This window comes from Sorex fumeus, unplaced genomic scaffold (assembly GCF_029834395.1).
Source record: "Sorex fumeus unplaced genomic scaffold, SorFum_2.1 ptg000073l, whole genome shotgun sequence".
Lineage (NCBI taxonomy): Eukaryota > Metazoa > Chordata > Mammalia > Eulipotyphla > Soricidae > Sorex > Sorex fumeus.
This window is the reverse complement of record NW_026606130.1, coordinates 13,396,948-13,415,926: the sequence shown is the minus strand read 5'-3', so window position 1 is coordinate 13,415,926 and position 18,979 is coordinate 13,396,948. Positions and strand designations below refer to the sequence as shown.

Sequence of the window (18,979 nt, the reverse complement as noted above, 5' to 3'; positions counted from 1 at the left end):
GCTAGAAAGTTATTTACAAAAAGATGTTTAGTCTTACTAATGATAGTAAATTGAAGATTAAAAGGAATAAAGCTTTATTAGAATTCCAAACTAACAAAAACTGAAATTCATGATATTTCACGATTGTATATGTTAGAAAACGTTATCCTCTTATACACATTATAGGAATAAATGGTTATGACTTTTTTTAGGGAACATTTATTGTTTATTTGGCTACCTGTCTATAAAAGTACAAATGATGGCCTTAATTGCAAAATATCAAATTATCAATTGCTTTAGAGCAGAAAATGTCATTTGTTTCTCAAAACTGCACCAACTTTATATAATTGCCCTTTTAATTATCCCCAGTGGCCCATGAAATTTGCAAAATAAAGCATCAAACTTTTGATTTATTTACATGTTGCACTTTGCTGAGATTCTTTTTTTATAATTATAGAATATTGTATCAGATAGATGCACATTGATTTATCAATTATCATTTATAAATTGAGGGTCTAGCTTAGATTTTTGGCTAATTTGAATTTGTCAATATTTAAGTGAAAGACAATAAAATTAGCATTTGATATATTTTTTACTTAAATTTTTATTAGTGAAACACCATGAGGTACAGTTGTAGACTTTCAAATTTTTGTGCTTGGGTTTCAGTTATGCAATGATAGAATACCCATCCCTCCACCAGTGCCCATTTTCCACCACCACTGGTCACAGTATCCCTCCCACCCCCATACCCCCATCCCATCCTACCTCTATGGCAGTGCATTCCCTTTTGTTATCTCTCTCATTTTGAGTGTTGTGGTTTGCAAAAGAAATCTCTGTGGTTTGCAAAAAAAATTCTCTGTTTTGATTCTTTATTTTTTAATTTTTATTTTTTATTATTAGTGGATCAAAGTGAGGTACAATTACAGTTATAAATTTTTGTGCTTGCGTTTCAGTCACACAAGCATTGAGTACCTATCCCTCCACCACCAGTGCCCGTTTTCCACCAGCCATAATCACAGTGTCCCTCCAACCATCCGCACTAGATTCCCCCCTCCCACTGCCCCACCCCGCCTCTGTGGCAGAACATTCCGTTTTGTTCCCTCTCTCCTTTTGTGTGTTGTGGTCTCCAATAGAGGTATTGAGTGGCCATCATGCTCGGTCTATAGTCTATTTTTGGCACATTTCTCCCATCCCGAGCACGTCCTTAGAACACCTTTTACCTGGTGTTCCTTTCTCTATCTAAACTATACTCTTCCCCAGCATGTGAGGCCAATTTTCAAACGATGGAGCTAACCTCCTGGTACTTATCTCTACTATTCTTGGGTGTTAGTCTCCCATTATGATACTTTATATTGCACAGATGAGTGCAATCTATCTATGTCGCCCCCTCTCTTTCTGACTCATTTCACTTGACATGATACTTTCCATGTTGATCCACTTAATGCAAATTTCATGACTTCATCTTTTCTAACAGTTGCATAGTGTACACGTACCAAAGTTTCTTTAACTAGTCATTTGTTCTTGGGCACTCGGGTTTTTTCCAGATTCTGGCTATTGAAATCACTGCTGCAATGAACATACGTGTGCAGATGTCATTTCTACTATACTGTTTTGCCTCTCCAGGATATATTTCCAGAAGTGGTATTGCTGGGTCGAATGGGAGCTCAATTTATAATTATTTGAGAAGCGTCTATACTGTTTTCCAAAAGGGTTGAACCAGTCGGCATTCCCACCAGCAATGAAGGAAAGACACATCCACATCTCACCACATCCACGCTAACACCAGTTGCTTTTTTTCTTTTGGATATAGATTTTGTATATATCATTTCTGTTGTATGAAACGATATATCATTTTTTTGATCTGCATATCCCTGATGATTAGTCATGAAGAGCATTTTTTCATGTACCTTTTTGCCATTCGGATTTCTTCTTTGAGAAAGTTTTTATTCATTTCATTGCCTCGTTTTCTGATTGGGATGGGTGTTTTCTTCTTGTTTAGTTCAACCAGTGCTTTGTATATCCTTGATATAAAATATCCTATATCCTATATCCATACCTTATAGGATGGGTAGCACTGCACTGTAGCACTGTCCTCCCATTGTTCATCGATTTGCTCGAGCGGGCCCAGTAACGTCTCCATCGTGAGACTTTGTTGTTACTGTGTTTGGCGTATCGAATATTACGTCATGGGGAGCTTGCCCAGCTTTGCCGTGTGGACGAGATACTCTTGGTAGCTTGCTGGACTCTCCGAGTGGGGCAGAGGAATTGAACTCAGGTCGGCCATGTTGGCTGCGTGTAAGGCAAATGCCCTACCGCTGTGCTATCGCTCCAGCCCATAGGATGGGTATTGGGAGAATATCATTTCCCATTCTGTAGACTCTTTTTATTCTGCTCACAGTTTCTTTTGAGTTGCAGAAGCTTCTTAGTTTAAGATTGTCCCATTTGTTTATCTCTGTTTTTCAATTGCTTGGGCAGGGGCAGTGGTGTGTCATCTTTGAAGATACTGTTAACTTCAATGTAATGGAGTGTTTTGCCAATCTTGCCTTCAATTTCCCTTATGGATTCTGGTGTGATGTTGAGTTCTTTAATCCATTTTGATCTTACTTTTGTACATGGTTTTACATAGAGGTCTGAGCCCAATTTTGCATTTAGGTGTCCAGTTTTGCCAGCACTACTTGTTAAAGAGGCTTTCCTTGCTCCACTTCACATTTCTTGCTCCCTCATCAAAGGTTAGATGATCATATATTTGTGCGTGTGTCAGCATATTCAATCCTGTTCCATTGGTCTGTAATTCTGCCTTTGTTGAAGTACCATGCTGTTTTAATTTTTACTGCTTCGTAGTAGAGTTTGAGATTGGGTAGGATGATTACTCTCATTATAATTTTTCCAAGAATTGCTTTAGCTATTTGTTTATATTTCTATATGAATTCAGGAGTGTTTGCTCCAATTGTTTTAAGAATGTCATGTGTATCTTTATAGGGATTGCATTTAATTTGTACAATGTTTTGTGGAGTATTGCCATTTTGACAATGTTGACCCTCCTGTTCTATGAGCTGGGGATATCTTTCCATTTCCTTGTGTCCTCTTTTATTTTGTGAAGGAGCTTTATGTAGTTTTCTTTGTACAAGTCCTTTACCTCCTCAGTTACACAGATTCCAATGTACTTGATTTTCTGTGGCATGATTGTGAACTGGGTTTCTTTTTCATCTCACTTTCTTCTCTCTCATTATTTGTGTATAGGAAAGACTTGGACTTCTGCATATTAATTTTAAAGCTTGCAACATTACTATATAAGTCTATTGTTTCTAGGAGTTTCTTGGTAGAGGTTTTAGGGTTCTCTAAGTATAGTACATATCATTTCATTTCATTTTCATTTCATCATCCTGTTATTCGTCGATTGCCTCGAGCAGGCCCCAGTAACGTCTCTTTCATCCTAGCCCTGAGATTATATTCAAGGCTATTTAGGAGAATGAGACCCATCATTGTTACTGGTATCTGGCATATTTGGTATGCCACGGGGAGTTTGCCAGACTCTGCCCTGTGGGCAGGCTACATTCGATAGCCTGCAAGTTTGTCCAAAGTAGTAATGAGACAATAAGATGTCATTAAAAAAAAGTTCTGATAAGATGTCGTGCGGCCGCAAATGCAGCCGCGCAGTTCCGGAATCTGGATTTTATAGTCTCTGAGTCTTGGCCGCTGATGGGATTACACAGCGCCAGGGGGGCCAGGTGGTGGGTGTGACCCCCGCCTACTGGAATTTGGAGGATCTGGGTGGAAGATGCTCGACTCCAATTCGAGTAGGCTTGGAGGTCTCGGCCCCGGAACCCGCGTGGCTTTGTCCCTCTGCCAGTACCTTCATGTGTGCGGAGAGTGGTCTCAGCATGGTGGTGGCTGGTCCTGGAGGTCTTCGGCTGCCGGAGCCCTGGTCAGGGTGGGGAGGAAAGCTCAACCCGCTCCCCTTCAAGGAGCTCCGGGAAGGAACACCCAGGCGCGGGGGCAGAAGACTGCACTGTTCTCGTCCGGAATCTGGATTTTATAGTCTCTGAGTCTTGGCCGCTGATGGGATTACACGGCGCTAGGGGGCCAGGTGGTGGGTGTGACCCCCGCCTACTGGAATTTGGAGGATCTGGGTGGAAGATGCTCGACTCCATATCATCTGCAAATCATATCATCTGCAAATAATGAGAGCTTGATTTCTTCCTTTCCTACCTGAATGGCCTTAATATCTTTTTCTTGTCTAACTGCTACTGCAAGTACTTCCAGTACTATATTGAACAGCAAGGGAGAGAGTGGGCATCCTTTTCTCATCCCTAAACTTAGAGGGAATGTTCTTAGTTTTTCATCATTGAGGATGATGCTTTCCATAGGCTTGAGATAAATGCTTTCCATAGGCTTGAGACCCTCTTTGACAATATTGAGGAAAGTTACTTTTATATACATTTTGGCGAGAGTTTTCATCATAAATGGGTGTTGAATCTTGTTAAGTGCTTTCTCTACATCTATTGATATGATCATATGTTTTTTGTGTTTTCTTTTATTGATATGATGTATTGTGTAGATTGATTTCCTATTGCTAAACCATTCTTTCATCCCCGGGATTAATCCCACTTGGTCATGGTGTATGATCTTTTAGATGTGTGGTTGAATTCTATTTGCTTATATTTTGTTGAAATTCTTTGCATCCATGCTCTTCATGGATATCGCCCTGTAGTTTTCTTTTATGTAGTGTCTTTGTTTTCTCTTGGTATTACGGAGATATGGGCCTCATAGAAACAGTTTGGGAGAGTTTCTGTTTCTTCAATTTCCTGGAAAATCTTGAGATGTACTGGCAATAGTTCCTCTTTAAAGGTTTGGAAAAAATTGATAGTGAATCCATCTGGACCTGGTCTTTTGTATTTGGGAAGAAATTCGATTACAGTATCAATTTCCTTGATATTAATAGTACTATTCAGATGTTCCAGATCTTCTTGATTCAACCTTGGGATATTATAGGAATCCAGAAATTTATTCATTTCCTCTAGGTTCTCTTGTTTCATGGCATGCAGACTTTCAAAGTAATCTCTGTTGATCTTTCAAATTTCTTTGGTTTCTGTTGTGATATCCCCCTTCTCATTTCTGATTAGGTTCTTTAGGGTTCTCTCACTTTTTTGTGAGTCTTGCTAGTGGTTTATCAATCTTGTTTATTTTCTCTAAGAACAAGTTTTTGGTTTCATTGATCCTACAGATTTTTTTGGGGGGTTTATGTATCATTGATTTCTGCTCTAAGTTTTATTATTTTTTTTTTCTTTTTCCTGATTTGGGCTCCTTTTGTTGGTCTTTTTCTAGGGTTTTGAGCTGTGAGGTCAAGTTATCTATGTAGGCTCTTTCCTCCTTCCTGAGAAATGCTTGCAGAGCTATAAATTTTCCCCTTAACACAGCTTTCGCTGTATCCCATAGGTTCTGGTAGCTAATGTCTTCATTCTAATTTGTTTCCATGTATCTTTTGATTTATTCCTTGATTTACTTCCTGACTGACTCTTTGCTCAACATTGAATTGTTTAATTTCCAGGTGTTTGATTTGGTTTTCTGCGTCTGTACATGATTAACTTCTGCGTTCGGTGCATCATGGTCTGAAAAGATAGTTTATACAATTTCTATCTTTCTGATTCTGTTGTGGTATCCTTTGTGACCCAGGATATGGTCTATGCTGAAAACTGTTCCATGTGCACTGGAAAAGAACGTGTATTATTTTTGGGGGTGGTTGTAAAGTCCTGTATAGATCTATTATCCCTCTCTATTCTAATTTCTTCCTTCAAAGCCAGTACTTCCTTGCTGAGTTTTAATCTTCTTTATCTATCCATAGGTGACAAGGCGGTGTTAAAATCTCCAACTACTACCGTGTTGCTCACAATGTCCTTCTTATGGTCTGTTAGCTGCTGTTGTAGGTATTTAGCTGGTCCCTGTTTGGGTGCGTATATGTTCAGGAGTGTGATTTCTTCCTGCTGTATTTATCCCTTGATTAATAAAAAATGGCCTTCACTATTCCTTCTACTCGTTTTCAACCTGAACTCTATGTTATCAGATACTGGTAAGGACACCCCAGCTTTTTTGAGGGAGTTGTTTGCTTGCAGGATTGTTTTTCATCCTTTGGCTTTGAGTCTGTTTTACTCTGATTGTTCAGATGTGGTTCTTGTAGGTAGCAGAATATTGATTTCAGTCTATGAATCTATTTTGCCACTTTTTGTCTCATAATTAGTAAATTTAGACCACTGACATTGAGATAGATTATTATTATGGGGTTTTGTGTCATCTTTCTGTCAGGGTTAGTTGTGCTTGTATGGATTTTTCTTGTCTTAGAGTAGCCTCTTTAGTCCTTCTTTTAGGTTTGGCTTTGAGTCTATGAAGTTCCTGAGCTGTTGTTTATTCACAAAGTATATTGTTCCTTCAAGTTTGAATGAGAGTTTAGCCGGGTAAGGTATTCTTGGTAAAGCATTCATTTCATTGAGTTTTTGCACTATATCTCCCCATTGCCTTCGGGCTTGGAGAGTTTCCTCTGATAGGTCTGCTGTGAATCTAAGGGGTTCTCCTTTGTATGTGATTTCCTTCTTTGACCTTCCTGCTTGCAGTTTTGTGTCTCTATCCATGACATCTATCATTCTAACTCTGATATGTCTTGGAGATTTTTTTGTTAGGGTTTCTTTTATTTGGCACCCTTTGGGCTCCTTGAATCTGTTTCCTGCATTATCCAGCTCTGGGAAATTTTCAGCAATGATTTTTTAACTGTGGCTTTTTCGTTGGGGTTGCTTCCCTGTCCTTATGGTATTCCAATGATTCTTATGTTGTTCCTCTTGAAATCATCTCCTATGGCACTGATTCATCCTTGAGATTTTTTGAGATCTCTTCCCACTGTTTGTTGTTACCTGTAGGCTTCCTGCAGATATCTTCGAGTCACTAATTCTGTCTTCACCTGTAGCCATTCTATTGTTGAGGGAGCCCACTGTGTTTTTTTTATTTAATCTACCAAACCCTTTATTCGTGACACTTCTTTATTTAGCTTTTATATTTCTGCTCTCATTTATTCCTGTATTTTTTCGTCTGTCTGTTACACTGCTTCTTTCATGTCCTCCTTTAATTTACTGGATAACTGTTCCATTGTTTCTTTGAGTTCATTGGCTATATTCAACATTTCATCTCTAGATTCTTTATCGGAGAGTTCACATTTGTGAGTAGCACCTATTGAACCTTCTGGACTCTTTTCATCATCCTATTCTCATAGTGGGGTTTTGCACTGTTTCTTAATATTACAACGTTGTTCATGATTGAGTTTCAGTTATACAGTGTTCCAACACTCTTCACCAGTGCAAGTCTCCTGCAACCAATATCGCCATCCCCCCAGCCCCAGTTTTAGCCTCTCATTCTCCTCCTGCAAGCCTGCCTCTGTGTCAGACATGTTTCTTCTCCCTTCTTTCTCATTTTTATGTTTTAGGCACAGCAGCTTGTTACTCAAGTGTGTGATTCACACCACTTTACCTGCTTTTAACACACAGTTTTTCTTCAGGGGGTTCATTTCCAACTATCACTGTCATAACTGTCCCTTCTGTGTCCTAACTGATCTCCCCCCTCCCTTTGTGGCAAACTACCTTCCAAAGACCAGTCCTCTTTGCCCTTGTTTCTACTCTCTTTGGGTATTATTTACATACTATTTTATATATCCTGAAAATGAATACAATCATTTCTATGTCTATCTCTGTTCATACATGTATAAGAAAATTTCATGATTTCATTTTTCCTATCATCTGTGTAGTGTTGCTTTGTGTATACATACCATAGTTTCTTTATCCACTCACTTGTTCTCAGACACTTTGATTGTTTATGGATTCTGGCTCTTGTAGCTAGTGCTGCCATGAACATAGGAGTGCAGAGGGTTTTTTGCATTGTATTTGCATCTCTAGGGTATAATACCATGAGAAGTATTGTTGGGTTGTATAGAAATTCAATTTATAGTTTATGAGGAGGGGCTGGAGTGATGGCACAGCAGATAGGGCATTTGCCTTACATGCAGCCAACATGGCCGACCCGAGTTTGATTCCTCTGCCCCTCTCGGAGAGCCCAGCAAGCTACTGAGAGTATCTCACCCACACAGCAAAGCCTGGCAAGCTACCCGTGACGTATTTGATATGCCAAACACAGTAACAATAAAGTCTCACAATGGAGACGTTACTGAGTCCGCTGGGGCAAATCAATGAACAACAGGAGGACAGTGACAGTGACCGAGGAATAACCATGTTTAACAGAAAGGCTAAATCAATAAGGACTTCTCACCAGCAGGGAATGGGACTCCTTTTCTCTGCATCCCCACCAGCACTGGTTGTTATTTCTGGTGTGTGCCAGACACTGTGGCATGAGGTTATCTCATTATTTTGCCTTGTATCTCCCTGATAATTAGGGGTGCAGAGCACTATTTATGTGCCTTCTGGCCATTTGTATTTCATCTTGAGGAAGTTTCTGTTCATATATTCTCATTTTTATGTGGTTGCTATATTTATTTCTTGTAAAGTTCCACCAGTTCATTATATATATTGGTTATAAGATGAGTGTTGGTAAATAAACTTAACCATTTCATGAAATGTCATTGTTTACTGTTCATTTTTTCATTTGAAGTGCAGAAAATTCTTAGTTTAATGTAGTTCAATTTGTTTAACCTTGGTTAACACTTGCTTGACCAGTAGGCTAAAGATGCCTTTAGCTTCAATACCTTGCAGAGTTCTGCCTATGTTTTTCTCTGTGTATTTTATGGAATCAGTTCTGATATCAAGATGTTTAAGCTATTTTTATTTGAATTTTGTACATGCCTTAGGAAGAAATCTAGTTAGTTTTTTGCATGTAGCTTATTAGTTTTCCCCAGAACCACTATTGAAGAGCGTTCCTTGTTCCACTTCATATATTTTGCTCCCCTATTGAAGATTAACTTATCATATACTTAAGGATCCGTTTCAGGATATTCAAATATATACACTGATATGAGTGTTTGTCTTTATTTCAATATTATAATGTTTTAAATATATTGCTTAGTAGTTACAGTTTAAAGTCATGGAAAATAATACTTCAATCTATTCTTCCCAAGGACTGTTTTAGCTGTTTAGGGGTCTTTGTTGTTTCATATGAAGTTCAGGAGTGTTTTAGCTGTTTCTTTAAACACTGACATTGATATCCTTGTAGGGACTGCACTGAGTTTGCAAAGTGCTTTGGGAATTATTGGCATTTTGATGATATTAATCCTCCCAGGGCTGGAGCGATAGCGGGTAGGGCATTTGCCTTGCATGCAGCCAACATGGTCGACTCGAGTTCGATTCCTCCGCCCCTTTCGGAGAGCCAGGCAAGATACTGAGAGTATCTCACCCGCAGGGCAAAGTCTGGCAAGCTATCCGTGACGTATTCGATATGCCAAACACAGTAACAGTAACAATCCTCCCAATCCATGAGCAGAGGATTTTTTTTTCATTTCCCTATGTCCTATTTTATTACTTAGAGGAGTGTTTTGTAATTTTGTATATGTCTTTCACCTCTTTAGTTAAGCTGATTCTGATAGACATGATTTTATGAGACAATATTGTGAATAGAATTTCTGACAGTACCTTTTACTTCTATTTTAATACTTTTATATAAGAAAGACATGAATTTTTTATTAATTGTGTAGCCTGACACTAGTAGAAGCATTCTTTGGGTAATCTTTAGTGTTTTCTGAATATAGTGTCATGTCATCTGCAAATAGTGAAAGCTTTCTTTCTTTTCTCTCTCGATGCTCTTGATATCGTTTTCTTGGTAATTGCTATGGAAAGTAATCCCAGTACTATATTGAATAGAAGTGGAGAGAGTGGGAATCCTGGTATTGTGCCTGACTTTAAAGGGAAAGCTTTAGGTTTTCACTATAGAGTATAATGTTTGCTGTGAGCTTGTGGCAAGACTTTGTGTATATTGAGGGAAATTAGTTAGATTTCCATTTTGTTGAGAGTACTTATCGTGAATCTGTGCTGAATCTTGTCAAGTGCTTCCATTGCATCTAGTGATATAATCATATGTTTTTATTTTTTATTGATATAGTGAATTATGGTTATTTACTTGCAACCATCCTCAAATTCCTGGGATGACTCCTACTTATTATGGTGTCATAATCTTTTGAATGGATTGTTGCATTGTATTTGCTAGTATTTTGTTGAGGATCTTTGCATCTGGGTTCATCAAGGATATTGCCTATAATTCTCTTTTATGTGGTACATCTGCCTGCTTTTGATATTAGGGTGATATTTACTGTTTGGGAGTGTTTTTGTTTCTCCATTTTCCTAGAAGAGCCTAAAAAGTTTTAGCAAATCCATCTGCACTAAGACTTTTTGGGGGTAGATTTTGATTATCATTTCAACTTGTTAATGACAGGTCTGTGCACATATTCCAAATCAACTGGGTGGAGACTTGGGAGGTTATTGGAATACAGAAATTTATCCATTTATTCTAGTTTATCTTGTTTCATCTCATAAAGATTTTAAACTTAGTCTCTGATGATTTTTTGAAATTCTGTGGTATTTGTTGTGATGCCTCTTATTTTTATTTCTTATTGGAATTTTTAGTGTTCCCTATCTTTCTTTTTGAGTCTTACTAATGGTTTATTGTTCTTTTTTCAAATAAACAACTCTTGGATTCTTTTATCTTTCAGAATGTTCTTTGAGTTTCCAGTTCATTAACTTTTGTTTTATTTTTTATTATTTCCTTCCTTCTGCCTGATTTGGGCTCCTTTTGTTGGTTATTTTATAGTTTCTTAAGTTGTGCAGTCAAGTTACTTATGTGTGCCTTTTCTTCTTTCCTAATGAATTCTTGCATAGCAATGAACTTTCCTCTTAAGACTGCTTTTGCCATAACCACCAGTTCTGATAGGTAGTGCCCTCACTATTGTTTGTTTCCATGAATCTTTTAAATTCCTCTTTAACTTCTATTCTGACCCACTTGTTGATCATTAATACATTATTTAATTCCCAGATATTTGAGTTATTTCTCATTTTCTTTTTATGATTAACTTCTATTTTCACTCCACTATAATTTTGAGAAGATACTTTATAAATGATTTCTATGCTCTTGATTTTGAGGAGGTATAGTTTGTGCCCCAGGATATAGTCTATCTTGGATAATCTCTCTTTGTGCATTGGAGAAGAATATGTATTCTGCCATTTGAAGATGAATATATATACATATATGTGTATATATATACATATATTCACATATACACATAAATACACTCACCAACTCTCTCCCATTTTCTCCTTAAATAAGGTATTTCTTTGCAAGCTTTAGTTTAGTTTTATAAAGAGGTGACAAAGTGGTGTCCTACTCTAATGCTATCAATGTCTTACTTAAAGTCTATTAGCAGTTGTTTTAAGTGTTTTGATGGCCCCTCATTGAGTTCATCTACGTTTAGAAGTGTGAGTTCTTTCTGATACACATATCCCTTAATCAGTAAGAAATACATTCGCAGTCATTTATGACATTTTGCAGACTGAAGTCTATATAATCTGATACCAATATGGACATTCAGGCCGGTATTTTTTTCCTTTTTAAATTTATTTTTTTATTTTCCCCAATTTAATTCCATTTTAATAAAGTAGTTCACAGTAATTTACTATTTTCAGTGTTCCAACATCAATATCACCACCATAAAACCTTTCCGCCTCCTTTAGTTACCCTCCCCACCACCCAAGTCTGTCATGTGAAGTGCATGGCTGTATGATCCAGGGATTCTGAGATTTTGGATAGGGTGATATAACTTTTGGCTCTCTTGCGAGATTTGTAAGTTTCTGGACCATGGCTGTTACTGAGTTTTAATAGCGCCAGAGGTGGTTCACAGGCATGTCCACCGGGCTCCAGGAAAACAGGGATATGGGTGGAGGTTGCCCATTCCCAACTCTGTAGAGATCTGAGTGCATGGTCACAAAAGCCGTATACGTGGGGTTTTCAGAGGATTTATTCTCATGAGTGAGGGGCTCAACTCGAGCCAGTGGAGGTCAGACATGAGTGTGGTGGCTATTTGGTTCTGGAGGTTTTTAACTGTTGAGTTTCTGCTGAGATGGGCAGAGGGACTCGCCCACCCCTCTCTGGTTGTCCCAGATGACATTCAGCTTGGCTCAGCATCTGGGGTCATCACCCTTACACTTTTTGAGGGTATTGGTTGCTTGAAAAATTATTCTTTTTTTGAGTGGATTGTTTGCCTGAAGAATTGTCTTTCAAGCTTTAACTTTGAGTCAGTTTTTTCTGAATTTTCATCTGTGTTTTTTGCAGGCAACAGAGACTCAATTTCTCTACCATCAGCTTTTTCCCCAGGGTTCAATTTTATAATCCATTCTGCCATTCTGTGTCTCTTAATTTAGGTCACTTAGGTTGAGAAAGATTATTCTTATGGAGTTTTTTCCATATTTCTGAATATGTTTAGTGTTTTTTCAGGAATTTTTGTCTTAAATTAGCCCATTTAGTTCTTGTAGGTAGTCTATGAAGTTCTTGAGTTGTTTTTAGTACAGGAATTGTGTATTTGTCCTTCAAATCTGAATGAAAGTCCGGCTTGGTAAAGTGTTCTTGCATTCATTTCATTGATTTTTTTCACTATATCCTATCACTGTCTTTGGGTCTTCAGCTTCTCCTCTGATAGGTTTACTGTAAATCTTTTTTTTATCAAATATTAAGGACAGTCGTTTATATATAATTTGCCTCTTTGACTTTGCTGATTAAAGTAAGTTATCTCTAAGATTTTCATCATTATTATTGGTATGTGTCTTGGAGTGTTTTTATTTGGATTTAGTTTAGCTGGTAGCCTTCCGGCCTCATGAATCTGGGTGCATGCACTCATCAGATCTGGGAACTTCTCAGCAATGATGTGCTTCTTCATTAGGGTTGTCATCCTATTCCTCTGGAAACCCCAGTGATTTCTATGTTTTTCCTCTTCAGTTCATCCCAATGTTCACTTGCCATTTGGGGGGTTTATTTTGAGTATTTTTGCCATTTTATTCTGTCATCTAGACGTTTTCTGCACCTCATCTTGAAATAACTGCTCACTGACTCTGTTCTCTTCCAGTGAGTTTTATAATTCATCTACCAAGTCTTTCAGATTGGTAATTTCTATTTGTATTTTTCTAATTTGTACTTTCATGTACCCTCTTGTTTTATTGTCAGGGGATTCCAATGTTTTTTTTTTTGAGCCCCTTATGCAACTTCAAAAATTCCTCTTTGCTTTTTTATTTTTTATTTTTTGCTTTTTGGGTCACACCTGGCAATGCTCAGGGGTTACTTCTGGCTCTGCACTCAGAAATCACTCCTAGAGGTGCTCAGAGGACCATATGGGATGCTAGGAATCGAACCTGGGTTGGCCACATGCAAGGCAAAGACCCTACACCCTGTGCTATATCACTCCAGCTCCAACAATTCCTCTTTAAATCCGTATAAGTGAGGCTTTATATCAATTATGAATTGAGTTTTCTGAACTAGTATCTTCATTCACCAAACTTGGTAGTTTTCTCCATTGTTCTACCATTGTGTCATTTGCACTTTGCAGTTGTTTCTTGTGCACTGTGTGGTTATGTGCTACAATTAGGATGTCTTTGCATTTTATACAGTGAGTTATGTAGAGGTAATGTAATGCACAGCCATAAAGCTACTCTGAGTAAAATGCAGGGCTCTGTGTGCCTCAGCTTCCTCCAAAAATTCCTTTCTTAATGATAATAAACAAAGAAACCTAAGTGGAAACAAATTTGTCATATTAGGGGATGGGAGCTATGTCCAGCTGTAATAAGGACTATTTGTGCTATATTCTATATACTCATTTGGTGCTCAGGAATCAATCCTCAGGGACTATATGCAGTGCTTTAGTCAGTGTTTAGGGGATCATATGCAGTCCTGGGGATTAAACCAAGTCAGTCATATTCAATGCAAGCACATGACACACTATTACTCTGGTCAAAAAATACAATCTTACTTGTAATTATTCAAAGTTTAAGAAATATGAAAGAAGGATTACGTAAGCTTCTTCTTTGTGAGAGACTGTGTCTGATTTAACTTACCCATACTTAAAAACACGAGGTCCAGTTGCTGATACCAATATTTGGATTCATCTAGTTATAGTGACATTTTCCTGAGCAACAAGAATGGGCTCCTGGGTTCCAGATACAAGAAAGCTGTATTTAGAGAATATACTGACGGTTCATTTAAGATACCTCGGCCAAGGACTGGATCAGAGGAGCACTTGGGAATCTTAGGTAAGAAAATGCCACCATCAACCAAGGTGTCTGGGAGTTTCTATTCCTCATAATGAGACTACTAGCTGCAAAGCTTCCAACACTTCCCATAATTCTTCATTAATAATGTACAGAATGATTTTTTGTTTATTTGTTTTGGGGCCACACCAGGTGATTATTAGGACTTACTTTTGGCTGTGCACTTAGGAATCACTCCCTGTAAGCTTGAAGGATCATACGGGTGCCGTGTATTGAACCTCAGTCAGCTGTGTGCAAGGCAAGCACCCTCTCCTCTTTGCTATAACTCTGACCTTAGGAATAATAGTTTTATTTTAAAAACAATACTTGAATAAACCTCAGATGTATAAAAGTTGGTACAATCTTGAGCCTCATTTTCTAGGACCGCTATAATAAAGAATTCTGAGATTTGAAGGTGTTTAAATGTTAGCAACAGATCATCAACAATTAGAAAAATAGTACAAAGAACCAATAGTACCTTTGTATTCCAATTTACTTATTAATACATTGTATTCACTTTTATAAGAAGAAAAATAGTTTCTTCTGTTATGAAGATACCCACTGGCCCTTAGAGTGTATAGAAATTCTATACTCTGTAACAAAATCATTCCTTGTCATCAATGGTTCCACAAAATTCTAATTCTTATTTTTGAGGATATAGACACACACAACTGTCTTCAGGGTTTACTCATTGATCTGTGCTTAGGTACCACATCTGGCATTGCTTGGAAGGTGGTGCATAATATAGGGGTTTCACAAATCAACTCCAGGTCTACTACATGCAAGGAATGCCTTGCCTACTATACCATCTCTCTGGCCCCTCACAGAACCATGATTCATATGAAGCTTGGAATACTATATTATGAGGGTTGGACTGCACTCAGTCCTGTTGAGCTGTATCACTGGTACATAGAGCTTCTGAAGTTTAAAATAGAGCCTTTCCTGAGATTTTGTCAAAGAAAGATTCTCAGTGTAAACACCTAATTCTAGGGAGCTCCTGTATATCTTACTTCCTTTACTACTCCTGCTTTACTAGTCCATTAATTAAAACTTTTCCTTTTGCATAATTAGGTCCATTACTTCGAGGAGAGGTTGGTGATATCATAACTGTGGTATTCAAGAATAATGCCAGCCGACCCTATTCAGTACATGCCGATGGAGTGATAGAATCTAACACTGGCTGGCCACTGGCTGCTGCACCTGGTGAGTCTGGACACCTAATAAAGGAATACATGATGTGAATACACCTTCAATACCCCCTAGTCTGTTCCTTAAAATATTGGAGGATATTAATAGAATATTAACAAAGACTTAGTCATACACCAAATTTCTCTATATGAGACACTCGTTTTCTCAATCCATTGACAGATTTTCAACCTCAGGTCTGTTTGATCTAAATTCCAACACAGATTACAAACCTCAAGTATTTTGGTTCATTGAAGAAACATACAACATATAACACTGATCATAGATGAGTTTCTATTTTAAGAATCTGAAGTTAACCTTGGCTGTATTTTAGCTTCTAATAATGGACAAAATTTTAATCTTTTCTTATTTTTGAAAATATACTTCTTATACACATAATGTAGAGTACATCCTATTATCCTACCAATATTTTAACACTAAATTTATGTTGACAATATTATAACATTTTTCCATTGATTTATGTGTTGAATAAGTACTAGAAGCCTACTACATTCAGAAAAAGTTATAGCAGTCATGTATTGAGTATGAAATAATTCATTTTCTACTTTTTATAGGCTATTTTTTCGTACAGAGAAAAGACATAAAAATTACCTTTGTCTAAGCTCTTTTTGAACAAACTGGTGAATTTAATACACATGGGAATATTTGTGAATAAGGCACATTGTTTAGGATTTTAAATTTTAAAATGAGCTATGCTTCATAAACTTCTGTAAAATTAACCATCTCTTCATTATAGAATACTAAATATCTTTAGAGGTATTCAAAACAGTTTTAAATTAGATATGTTGTTTATCAATGACAATAATATGGAGGATATATAATGATTATTAACAGTCTGGCAAAGAGTATTCTATTTATTTTTTTACTTTTTTAAAAATTTATTTTTTATTGAGTCACTGTGAGATACAAAGATACAAACCTGTTCATGATCAGGTGTCAGTCATAAAATAATCCAACATCCATCCCTCCATCAGTGTATATTTCCCACCAACAATTATCCCACCTTTCCTCACAACACCCAGCTTGCCTCTATGGTAGCCACTTTCCTTATCTCTCTTTCACTCTATCTTTCTCTCTCCTTTTGGCATTATGGTTTACAATACAAATACTTAGGGGTTATCATATTTGTCCCTTTACCTACTTTCAGCATGCAGTTCTCATCCAGATGGAATATTTTCAACTATCATTGACATAGTGGTTCTTTCTCTGACCCAAATGCCTTCTCCCCTAACACCTGAGGCAAGTTTCCAAACATCTACCAAACTCTTATGGTGTTTTACAGTTCTTGGGTATTAGACATGTACTATGTTTTTATGTCCCACAAATGAGTGCAATGATTCTATGCCTGTTCCTCTCCTAATTAATTTCACTCACCATGGTATTTTCCCGGCTGGAGTGATAGCACAGCGGTAGGGCGTTTGCCATGCACGCAGCCAATAAGGCCGACCCGAATTCGATTCCTCCGCTCCTCTCGGAGAGCCTGGCAAGCTAATGAGAGTATCTCGCCTGCACGGCAAAGTCTGGCAAGCTCCCTGTGACGTATTCGATGTGCCAAATACAGTAATAAGTGTCACAATGGAGATGTTACTGGGCCCGCTCGAGCAAATTGATGAACAACGATAAACAATGGAAGGACCGTGATGGTACTTTCCATATTCATCCGTTTATAAGAGAATTTTAGGACTTTAGTTTTTTCTAACATATTCAGTGTATTCCATTGTGTAGATGTAGTTTCATAGTTTCTTTAACCAGTTGTCTGTCCTCAGGCATCCAGGTTGTGTCCAGATGCTGGCTATTGTAAACAGTGCTGCAATGAACATACAAGTGAAGATGGCATTTCTACTGTATGTTTTTGCACCCCAGAGCCATATGGAAGCATGATTCCTAGCTTTTCTTTTGGAATGTCCATATTGTTTTCCAAAAAGACTGGACGACACAGTATTTCCAAGATCAATGATAGTACCTTTCTCCTTATATCCATGACAACATTGTTTTTTCTAGTTCTTTTTAGCTTATGCCATGCATTGTGGTGTGAGCTCATATCTTATTTCATTTGCCCTCCCTCATGATCAGCAGTATCTTTTCATTTGGTTTTTGATCATTTGTATTTACTTTTTGAGGAAGATTCTTTTAATTTTTCTCCCCAAGGGATTAATTTTCTTTGTAAAGTTGCACCAGACTTGGGTAAATAACTTTTCCCATTGCATGGGCTGTCTTTGTATTCTGGTTGCTCGTGTCCTAATTGTCATTTTTTTCCAGGAACCTTCCAATTTCCTATATTGTTTCCTCTGTAACCCAGTGGTTTTTCATTATTGAGCTGTTTAATTTCCAGTATTTGATTTGATTTTTCTTTTTTGTTTTGCATTAACTTCTATTTTCATTGCATCATGGTCTGAAAGTATTGGTAGTGTAATTTTTATCCTTTTAATTTTATCTAGGTATGTTTTGTGGCCTAGCATGTGGTCTCTCTTGGAGAATGCACCATGTGCATTGGAGAATAATGTGTATTTGGCTTTTGGGAGATGAAGAGACATAAATATGTATATATGTCATTTATGTATATATTATATAAACCCCTATTCCATTTTTTATCAAATAAAGTATTTTTCTTAACTTTGGTCTGGTTGATCTTTTGAGAGGTTACAAAGAGTTGTTGAAATCTCCTCTATCATTCTGTTGCTATCAATGTCTTACTTCAAGTTGATTAGCAGCTGCCTTGATTATCTTGCTGGTCTCTTATTTGGTCCATTAGACATTTAGGAGTGTAAATTCTTTCTGAATTATAGATCGTTAAGAAATGATATTCATGATCTCTTATGACTTTTTTCAGCCTGAAGTCTATGTGGTACAATACTAGTATGCCAATGCTAGCTTTATTGAGGGTATTGTTTCCTTGGGTAATTGTTTTCCAGCCTTTGTCTTTGAGCCTGTATTTGCTTTTATTGTTGAGATGTATTTCTTGCAGGCAGCAGAGTGTAGGTTTAGCTTTGTAATTTATGCTGCTACTATTTGCCATTTACATTGAGAGAGATTATTGTGCTGGGGATTTGTTCCATCTTTATGTAGGAGTTTGATGTACTCATGGTGCTTGTCCCTTCATTTCTTCTTTCATTTTTTTTTTAAATTTGGGGGCCACATTTGGTGATGATTGAGGGTTTAATCCTGACTCTGCAATTAGTCTCCATTATTTGATAGGACTTTTGAATTTTTGGGTGATCTTTGTAACTCATTTATACATCCTGGACATCAACACTTAATCTGCTCTATCCTTAATAGTATGTTATTTTTTCAATTCTTGTTAGTTTCAGGGAATATTTTTATTTCGTCATTTCTTTTTTCTTTAATCATTTGTTATTTAGCAGTGTTTTATTGAACTTCCATATGCTGGAACTTTCCCCCACCTTTGTTATGGTTTATGACATTGTAATCTTAGAGGATGCTTGGCATTATATCTTTATTGATAAAATTATGTATTTTTGAGTTATTCCCGAGTATGTGATCTCCCCTTGAATATGTTAAATGTACACAAGACA

General features: G+C 37.3%; 1 protein-coding gene across 1 annotated transcript in view; it reads left to right on the top strand.

Annotated features, from left to right (window-relative positions):
• HEPH (hephaestin) overlaps positions 1-18,979 on the top strand; it is a 244,155-nt gene that overhangs the window by 134,228 nt on the left and 90,948 nt on the right. The window contains exons 13-14 of the mRNA XM_056130041.1: positions 14,104-14,243; positions 15,312-15,443. Coding sequence (XP_055986016.1) covers positions 14,104-14,243; positions 15,312-15,443 — 272 coding nt within the window. The remainder of the gene's footprint in view (positions 1-14,103; positions 14,244-15,311; positions 15,444-18,979) is intronic.